The following is an 11,055-nucleotide window of genomic DNA, read 5'->3' as shown; positions in this document are numbered from 1 at the left end:
TTTTCTTAGTTTTTTTTTTCATTACATTTGCTTTGAAAAAAATACTGTTAATTTTAAGATATATTAAATAATTAACAATTTTTTTAAATTACATATATATATATATATATATATATATATATATATATATATATATATATATATATATATATAATTAAATTACGAGGAAGTGCAATGAGATAAATAATGTGTAACACACATTAGAAAATACTTTTATAAATTAAATATGCGGGGAGAACTCTTCCAACTCTGAATTAGCTATATTTCTTCCATATCCATATTATCCATGTATATATTATTATTATTATTTTCATAGCACTCAATACAAAATTTTATTTCAAGAAGCACTAGTTACCTTCATTGTTTTTAAATAATAATAATAATAATAATAACAACAACATTATTACTTTTTATCATCTAACAATTTCCATTAAATTAGCAATTAATTATTATTTGTTCATTTTTTAATAAATAAACCATTTTTAATATTAAATCACGTATTTTATGCTGCGATATGTTAAAATAGAAAAAAAAAAAATCGTGACGATGAGATTCGTGAACTGGACTGAAAGTTTTTACCCTTGCTTTTGGAATTGGATTGTGAGTGTAAGTTGAGAGTCAAAATTTGTAGGCTCTGGACGGAGTGAAATTTCAAAAAGATTTTACTTTCTTTAAAGATAGGAGAAAAATAAAAGATAATAATAATAAAAAATAGAGAATGAGTTTTAACATTAATTTTAAAATTTTAAAATCGTTTTTCTTTTCTGTTTTGTTTCTCTCATCTAACGCGTATATATTCAAATTTTATGAAATATCAAATTTGAGAGAGATTTGAAAAAAAAAAAAAAAGAAGCTCTAATATTTAAATGTGCTAGGGAGAAATAAAGAATAAAAAATTACTCAATAAGTATATGAAAGTAAATTTTAAGATCAGTAAATGGACTGCGTTACAAATTATAACAGGGACAATAAGTTGAAACAATTTATTCAGAGACAATTTGTGCCCATAGAATGGGAAGTAAAGATCATTGGCAACTTTACAAGATGATAAATAAGTTGCCAATGATGACAAATTCAATTTCTTTCCATCGAAAAAGAGTGTAACATATAGAATCTAAATTTTAGCCAGTTCGGCGATTGATAAGCTAATGCTACAAAGCTGGCTAAACTTTGTGTTATCAGCAGTCATGGGTGAAGCTCCCTTGAATCCATCTTCACAAGACTGTGCTTCGGTCATGGCAGTAGTGATCCCTACCTTAACATCATTGAAAACTTTAGCTTCCAAAGCAGCTGTGGCGAACTTAATCTTATCCATTGCAACATTGTAATTTTGAGAGCAATCTGTTAGCGTCTGCACAACATCAGCAGCTTTGCCCATCATCAGTTCAGCCATTTTCTTGGTTACTTCACCTCCTTGTAATGTTGTAGCCCCTAGTGCAGATTTGGCTAGGCTGTGCACATCTGCTGCATTGGCTGATCCTAGAGCAGAATTGCATAGGTCCTTATATGAGGTTTTATCACAAGTTTGAGTTATTAACTCTGAGGCTTGGTGGGTAGGAACTGCAAGAAGAAGAACAAAGAAGAAAAAGATTGGCAAAGACATTGTTTAGTAGGATTTTTGTTCTTTTTCGAGATAGATGCAATTGAAATTAAGATGGCTTGTGGTCTTAGGTTATGGTATTTTCAAGGGCATTATATACTTTGCAGATGAAGCTAATTATAGAAAAAAATTTATATGGTTAAGCTCTTGCTTCACAAGAGAAGAGCTTGAACATCGGCCTTAAAAGCAAACTAATCTTAGACACATTCTAACAAAGCCACCCACCACATAATATGTTGGATTAGAAGTTACGATCTTTTACTTGATCCGCAAACCTAGTAACATGGTTGAAGTTGCATGCAGCTTGAAATAATTTGGAGCTTGAAACAATAGCCCAGATTCGAATGATGTAAAAATTGAAGATTAACCATAAAGTATTCGTAAATCATAATCAAAACAAGTAAAATAATAGCATAAAATAATAGCATCCCAACAATTTACTTAAAACACCAAGTATTTTAATAACAATATTGTGTATATATCAACTTCCCTAAGATATCAACATATCCTTTTTTTCCATTAGATATTCAATCAAGCCACTATGATTTTTACAATACAATTAGCTTTGAAATATTTCTAGAAAAGTTCTAAATTCACTTAATTATCTTTATTACAATTTTCTCTCCTTCTTTCCATGTTAATTTGGCTACTCTATTTATTGTGTGTGTGTAGATCAAGGGAAATAAATTCATGTTAAGTTCTTTTATTCATATTGACTTCCAAGAAATGCTAACGACATTGAAAATATTTATTAAAAAATTTATTGATATTAATTAAATGATGGCTATAAGGCATCAAAATTTCAATATTTAATAGATATTATTCATGCAAATGGTAGGTTATATGGCTCTCATGTTCCTTGCATGGCTATCAAGATAATTAGAAGTCATTATTTTGAAGTGTTTCAAAGATTGTTAGGACTTAACAAATCTAGCGGCTGTTTGGAACTTGACAAATCTCGCACTCATTATTTTTCATTTTTGATCTTGATTGATTTTAAATGGGTAATTTACAACCCGACACTTGAAAGTAGATATTAACTACAATTTAATTCCTTCTATTTGAAAATGAAATAATGTGGAACGCTAAGCCTATTATTATTATTTTGGTATATTTGGCTCCAAGTGGGACTCGAACTTGAGGCCTAACAGCCCTAAGTCGATTCCACTACCACTGAGCTGCAACTCATTGGTACCCTAAGCTTAATTTTATCAACAAAATCATTTTTCCATTCAAATCAAAGAGAAATTGTAGTTAGTAAGACATGAATGGTTGAAAGTACTCTCTTTATTCTATGCTTTTTCCTCCTCTCTCATCTCTCACTTTGTCTCTCATTTCCATCACTCTCTCTCTCCTTAGTCTGGTTGTCCCCCTCTTCTTACTAGGCTCTCTCTCTCTCTCTCTCTCTCTCTCTCTCATATGACTCTTATTAATCAAAACAAATCCACAGAAAAATGGCAAAGAAAAAAAAAATTTGTAAGGAAATTTACTATTCAGTCTCTATATCATAGCAAAATTAATAATTTAGTCTTTGTATTTTGAAAAATATATTATGTAGTCTCTAAATTTTGATTTTATCATACACTTTCATCCTTTTGTTTATTTTTCTTAACTCGTGCCAAACACTTTCATCTCAGAGTTTTTATCATTACAAACATCCTTGATTTTCGTGCCATATTAGCACTTTTGTCCTTCATTGACCACCTTTTATTCGCTTGACTGACAATTAAATTGACAAAAATGGAGGGATGGACCAAATAGTTAGCTCAAATGTGAGAGGCAAAATTATATATTTTTTAAAATACAAGAACTAAAGCATCAATTTTAAAATAACTAAGGAACTAAGTGGTAATTTACCTTTTTTAAATGACATAACAAATGAAAAACCCTTTTTGCCGCCATTATATTAGTCCTTAACTTGGCCATGCAACCCACATAATTAAACAATTATTGAAGCTTTTTTTGGCATGAATTTTCAATAAAAGTTACAATCTCAAATCTCAATCATTTTCTCTCTTAGTAAAGACCCACCTTGGCTCTTGAATAAATTGAGATCAGTATCCACTTCATTAGCATGGTTGATAGTTGGATTAATGGTGTGGAAATCAATATTGAATAAAGGAATACTAAGAGATAAAACTTCTTGATGGGTCTTTTTCGGAAATGGGTAATGCCGATAATGTTCTTTAATTTTCCTTGATATAAAAGATTAGTAATATGGTCAACAAAGTTTTTGGCTGTGGAGCCAGTTCTGAGGCCATGAACCATGCGTGACTGGACAAACTCAATTGCCTATAAGCGGCAATCTTTTTAAGCTCATCTTGAGTAAGGATTACTTGGGGTGGGTTGCAAGACAGAAAAAGAGGGGGAGGGTTGTGAAATTCAATATGTATGTATTGCATAACCAAATCAATAAATCCAAAAATCTAGTTTTGAAAAGGAAAACTATTATTTAGTCTCTCTATTTCAATGAAACTAATTAATTGGTCCTTTAATTTTGAAAAATACATTAGTTAGTTCCTGTATTTTTATTTCATCTGCTTGTTAGTCCCTCCATCTAGTTTAATCAATTTCTTTATTAGTTAATATATTCAAAAGAGAAAGAAATTACCATTATAGGACTAAATAGTTCATGGCTTAGAAAATAAAAGGACTATATAATTATATTTTTTAAATTACATGGACTAAATGAAATTCAAACTAATGCCTAAAATAATTGAAGGGATGAAAGTGTAAATAAAACAAAAATGCAAGGACTAACTAATATATTTTTAAAAATAAGATGGCCAATTTTTAATTTCATTAAAATTGAGGAACTAAATAATAATTTAATCATGTATAAGTTGATCCCCACCCGAACAAAGCATATTATAGGCTAATTTTTAACCAAGAGATTGGTTAATTACTAATAAAGTAATACCACAAAGCTGGTTAAACTTTGTGTTGATATTAGTCAAGGAAGATAAAAGCCCTAATTTTTCTTTGAATCCATCTTCAAAAGATTGTGCACTGGCCATGGTAGTAGTGACCCATGTATTAAAAGCTTTAGAATTCAAAGTTGTTGTGCAATCTTTAAGCTGATCAATTGCTTCTTGGTACATCTCAGAGCAATTTGTTAGTTATTGTTGGATGAATTTATCATAAGTTTTGTTCATCAACAGTTGGGTAATGCACTTGTTTACTTCACTTCCATTTAATGATGTAACCTTTAGTGCAAATTTGGCTAGGCTTTGCATATCTTTTTGTTATAACAAGCACGTAAATCTAAGGCACACACAAAAATCACACAATCACACAGTGTTGAAAAGAGAAGAAGAATAACACAGGATTTAACGTGGTTCAACCTTAAGGTCTACATCCAAGGGCAATACAAGAGAAAAAAGTTTCAATATGATGAAAAGAGTAAGATACAATCAATCAGAACTCTCAGACTCTAACTCCAGTGTGTTTCCTGAATATCTCACAACTCTTTCATAAAGGTTAGAATATTACAATATTTATATTGGTCCATACCGCGGGGGCGTTACCCCCGCACCCCTAAGGAGATCAGTGGTGGGCTTCAGGCCGTGCCCTACGCTACCACCATAGATCTCATTTTTTATCCCAATTGGGTCACAGCCCGAAACTTTTGGGTTGGGTCACAATTAGGGTCCATAAAAAAATATATTCAAAATTCAAGCCGCAAAAATAATAATTCTTTCCCTTGGCTTAAATTCCCTTTATCATCAACAAAATAACCCTTGCCATATGTCCTCGAAAGGGCATTACTAAGCACTACAAACACCAACCAAGTCTAGGTAATGCCTAAACTTGTTGACTGGAACTCCCTTGGTCATCACATCTGCTGGATTATTATGTGTAGAGACTCTCTGCACAACTACAGTCCCTTGAGATATAATGCCCCGAATGAAGTGATATCTAACATCAATGTGCTTAGTTCGCTCATGGTACATCTGATTCTTTGTGAGATGTATTGCACTCTGGCTGTCACAAAACACTATTGCCTTGTCTGTATCAACCCAAGATCACCCACCAAACCTTGTAACCATAAAACTTCCTTTATTGCCTCTACTAAGGCCATATATTCAGCCTCTGTGGTAGACAAAGCAACTGTAGCTTGCAATGTTGCCTCTCAACTGATAGCACTTCCAGAAAGAGTAAACAAATAACCTGTCAAAGATCTCTTCTTGTCTAAGTCCCCTACAAAATCTGAATCCACATAGCCAACAACTTAATCACTCATCTTGGCCCTGTCAAATGTCAGACCAACATCTATAGTACCTTTCAAATACCTCAAAATCCATTTCACTGCTTGCCAATGCTCTTTCCTAGGATACGCCATGTATCTACTCACAACACTAACTAAATGTGAAATGTCAGGTCGGGTGCATACCATAGCATACATGATACTACCAACAACACTCGAATAGGGAACACTAGACATGTGTTCTATCTCCTCATTTGTTTTTGGTGACATGTCTGCAGATAACTTGAAATGGACAGCAAACAGAACAGTCACAGGCTTAGCATTATTCATGTTAAAACGCTTAAACACTTTCTTAACATAGGCCTATTGAGACAAGAAAAGCTTCCCAATACTTCTATCCCTGATAATTTCCATTCCCAATATCTTCTTTACAGCACCCAAATCTTTCATCTCAAACTCATCACTCAACTGCTTTTTCAGAATGTTAATTTGTGACATGCTTTTAGTAGCAATAAGCATGTCATCCACATACAATAGCAAATAAACAAAGGAATCATCTGAAAGCTTATTATGATACACACAACTGTTATATGAACTACGATTAAAGCCATTACGAACCATGAATGTATCAAATCTTTTATACCACTGCCTAGGAGACTGTTTCAGACCATATAAAGATTTCTTAAGTAAGCAAACACAGTTTTCCATACCTGGAATAAGAAATCCCTCAGGCTAACTCATATAAATTTGCTCCTCCAACTCACCATGCAAAAATGCTGTATTCACATCTAGTTGCTCAAGCACTAGATCATGAAGAGCAACCATAACAAGTAAAACTCTGATAGAACTGTGCTTCACAACTGGAGAAAACACTTCATTACAGTCAATCCCCTCCCTCTGAGTAAATGCTGTATTCACATCTAGTTGCTCAAGCACTAGATCATGAAGAGCAACCATAACAAGTAAAACTCTGATAGAACTGTGCTTCACAACTGGAGAAAACACTTCATTACAGTCAATCCCCTCCCTCTGAGTAAAGCCTTTTACTACCAACCGTGCCTTATATCGAGGTGTTTCAACCCCTAGAGTGCCTTTTTTTTTCTTGAACACCCATTTGTAACTTACCACTTTTTGTCCCTTGGGCAATGTTACAAGCTCCCAAGTCTAATTCTTGTGAAGAGATTCAATTTTTTCACTCATAGCACCGACCCATTGATCTGTATCTGAACAAGAAATAGCTTCTCTATAATTATTGGGTTCATGCACATCAACAGTTTCAGCAATTGATAAGGCAAATGCAACTAGATCTGCATATGTATATCTCTGTGGTGGTCTAATATGTCTTCTCTCTCGAACAGTTGCAATGCTATATGGTTCCTGTTACTGTTGCTCAAGTGCATCCTCTTATTGATTAGGATCTTGCACCTCATCTTCTGAATCATTGGACTGAACTGCTGAAGTATCATTATCAAGCTCCACATGTTCTCTGACACCGTGATCTGATTCTGCTATTGACTTCTCCCTCTGACTATCCAATGAAGCAGACTCATTACATGTCACGTCCCTGCTGATAATTAATCCTGGAGACTTTGGATCATTGCACCACAACTTGTAGCCTTTCACTCCAGATGCATACCCTAGAAATATGCATTTTCTTGCCCTCGGCTCAAGCTTACCATCTTTCACATGACCATAAGCAGGGCAACCAAATACTCTTAGCTGAGAGTAATCAGCAGGTGAACCAGACCAGATCTCAAAAGGAGTTTTGCACTCAATAGCTGTAGATGGAGATCTATTAACCAAGAAATAGGCTATATTAATTGCTTCAACCCAGAAATCCTTTCCCAATCCTGAATGTGAGAGCATGCTTAGTGCTTTGTCACAAAGTGTTCTGTTCATGCGTTCTGCAGTACCATTCTATTGTAATGTCCTTGTACAAGTGTGATGTCTCACTATACCTTCATTGCTGCAGAATGCATCGAACTCACGATTGCAAAATTCCAACCCGTTATCAGTTTTAAGTCGCTTGACCTTCTTTTCTGTCTGCTTCTCAATCATTATCTTCCATTTTACAAAGGTTGAAAATGCCTTGTGTTTTGTTTTTAGAAAATACACCCACACCATCCGAGAGTAATCATCAATCAAGGTCATAAAGTACCTGGCATCGCTCTTAGAAGGAATTCTGTTAGGACCCCATAGATCTGAGTGGATATAATCCACCGTTCCTCTGGTCTTGCATACTGCCCTTTTATCGAACTTCACCCTGGTCTATTTGCCAAACACACAGTGTTCACAAAAGTCCATAGATTCTGTTTTCTGCCCATCCAACAAATCCTGCTTGCTTAACACAAATAATCCTCTTTCACTCATATGACCAAGATGCATATGCTTCAATTGAGTCTGATTCTGATTATTGCTTTCGGATGCTATTGCAGCTTTCCCTGAAACTGTACTGCCCTGAAGAAAATACAATCCTGAAACCAAACTGCTCTTCATGAATACCATAGAGCCCTTGCACACTTTGAGAACTCCATTCTCTGCATGGTATATGAATCCATGAGAGTTAAGTATCCCAAGAGAAATCAGGTTTCTCTTTAGTCTTGGAACATGCCAACACTCTATCGTTCTGACAACGCCATCAAACATGCTCAATCTGATGTTACCAATTCCTTCAACAGATAATGCCCCAGAAACACCTTGCCACTCATCTGTTCATAAGTGACAAACTAGTTTCTGTGTGGACACATGTTATAAGTAGCACCAGTATCAAGAATCCAAGAATTTTATCCATGATCTGAACTCACAAATAAAATTTCTCCAGCACTGTCATCACCATCAGAATCAATAAAACTATCAACCACATTCATAGAACTTTCTGGTTGCTTTCCCTTTTTATTTTCAACTTGGGACAGTCTCTCCTGTAGTGACCTTGCTCCCCACACTCAAAACAGTTGGTCTTTTTCATTCTTGACTTAGATCTGGCCTTAGATTTCTTTCTGCTGGAAGAACCCTCCCTTGAATGTGTTCTTCCCCTGCTCAACAAACCTTCCCCCTTAAATTTTTCTCTATTATCTGGAAATTTCTTTTTCAACTCCTTTGATTTTAGAGAATTACTAACATCATTTAGTGAAATACTGCCTTTCCCATACAACAGAGTATCAATAAAAGTTTCATAGGAGGGTGGCAAAGAACATAACACAATAAGGACCTGATCCTCACTATCAATCTCAATATCGATATTCTTCAGGTCCATAAAGATTGAATTGAATTCATCCAGATGTTCTTTAATGGGCGTACCTTTGCTCATTCTTAGATTGTAAAGCCTTTTCTTCAGATACAGGCGATTGGTCAGTGATTTGGCAGAGTACAACTCCTTTAATTTCTTTCATACCACAGATGATGAGCTTTCACCAGCAATCTCGCATAGGACATTATCAGTTACACTCATGAAAATCGCACTCAAGGCTCTCTCCTTTAGATCAACCTTCTCCACCTCTTTCATACCTTCTGGAAAGTTATCCTCGATTGCCTTCCGTAAACTTTGTAGGATCAAGGAAGATTTATTTTTCCATAGACTGAAACTCGATCCACCATCAAACTTCTCCATCTCATACTTCGTTGAAGACGATGCCATCTGTATACTCTAGGTTTTGAGCACAAAGCTCTGATACTAGTTTGTTATAACAAGCAATCAAATCTAAGGCACACATATAAATTGCACAATCACGCAAATCTAAGGCTTATTCTTATTGTTCTGATGGTATCTTGCGGTGTATCCTCAGCTGATGGACTTTATAGAGTAGTTTTTCTTTTTTATTTTTTTGGCATTTTATTAATAAATTTCATTGCCTATCAAAAAAAGAAAAAAAGAGGGATAAAATTTGAATAGCTCTAAGAATTCTAAAGAGATGCAACTATAAAGAGACATGGACTTCTAATATGACATTCTATGCTCCAAAGTAATAGTGAGATACAGTCCAAACTCCAAGCACAAGATATGGAGGTTTACTTTCTAGTTGGTCAAGGGAGATGAATTGGATAAGAGGAAATTGAAGTTGGGATATTAAGGATTGAGGGGATGCTTGGCAGTGGAGGCAAGGTGACCTTTGGCATAGCTAGCATGATGGGCAAGCTAGGAAGTGGAGGCAAAGTGGGTTTAGGCAAAGAAGGTTGGGTGGTTGGTAATGTGAGTTGTGGGAGAGTTGGAATTGTGGGCAATGCACACTTTAGCAAATTAGGCATCGAAGGAAAAGGTGGCAATCACAATAGATTGCGAGCTGCTAAGCCAATATCCATGTTTGAAAATGACAAAGCATGAAGAAAGGAAGAAAGAAGCAATTGTGAGAGTCCATCTTTAAGTTAAAGTGTTACATACATAAAAGAATGAGCAGTTTGTTATTTTTTTGAATGAGGAAAACAAGGTTTGATTTAGGCTTACATAGTTAAAGAGTCAAGTCCAGCCAAACCTTGTGAGTTGTGACTGTTAGTTCACCTTCTCATCAATCTTATACTTAAAAGTTGGACAGTTGATAGATATTCATACAAAACAAATTTTGGTATCAAGAGATTTAAGTTGTAAAACAAACAAGTGAAAGGGTATTGGTAGATGATCTTTTGTGATGTAATTAGTGGTCTAACATTTAGTTTTTGAAGTTAAAGAAGCATTTGCAAATTAATGGACATGCATCATAAAGCAAGAGCTCAATGATTCAAAGATAACCACCTGCTTTTCTTTTAAAAGTTGAGAAGACAAAAAAAACTAAGGCAACCAAGTCCTTTAAGGATTCAACCTTTTAATTATTGACCAAATATAGAAATTGAATAAACAAAATATAAAGTAAAAGAAATGTATGAAAATTCAATAAAATAGTCACTATACTAATAACAATTCCAATTGTAAATAACAATGGCTACATAGAGTTTAATGTATTTGCCATTTACCAATAGAAATAACATGGGTTGTAACTATGGAGTAGGTTTTCTAACTAGGTCCTGTAGACCCTTATTTTGTGATGAGTATTTGTATTGAGACCGTGAAAAACCCGATGATGAAAAATTATATGACTGTAAGATATAATTGGAGGCATGGAGCTGAATTATTAATTCCGTGGCATGATCTTAAAAAAAAAAAAATAACAATATGTTTCTTTTGGGAAATTAATTTAATTAAATTTAAATAAAATTTTGTTTTATTTAAATTTAATATGGATAGTTCTTAAATGGACCTAATTAAATTTAATTGGGCCCT

The 11,055-nt window shown here is 34.2% G+C and overlaps 1 protein-coding gene across 1 annotated transcript; it reads right to left on the bottom strand.

Moving 5' to 3' along the window:
* Nucleotides 1–1,114: 1,114 nt before the first annotated feature.
* LOC110652465 (pectinesterase inhibitor 28-like) lies at nt 1,115–9,441 on the bottom strand. The gene is made up of 2 exons (XM_058134463.1): nt 9,312–9,441; nt 1,115–1,560 (listed from the first exon to the last, which is right to left on the bottom strand). The coding sequence occupies exons 1-2, from the start codon at nt 9,439–9,441 to the stop codon at nt 1,115–1,117; spliced, it is 576 nt and encodes a 191-aa protein (XP_057990446.1).
* Nucleotides 9,442–11,055: the final 1,614 nt, after the last annotated feature.

This window comes from Hevea brasiliensis, chromosome 14 (assembly GCF_030052815.1).
Source record: "Hevea brasiliensis isolate MT/VB/25A 57/8 chromosome 14, ASM3005281v1, whole genome shotgun sequence".
NCBI classification, from domain to species: domain Eukaryota; kingdom Viridiplantae; phylum Streptophyta; class Magnoliopsida; order Malpighiales; family Euphorbiaceae; genus Hevea; species Hevea brasiliensis.
The sequence above is the reverse complement of the archived record's forward strand: the minus strand, read 5'-3'. Positions and strand labels throughout refer to the sequence as shown.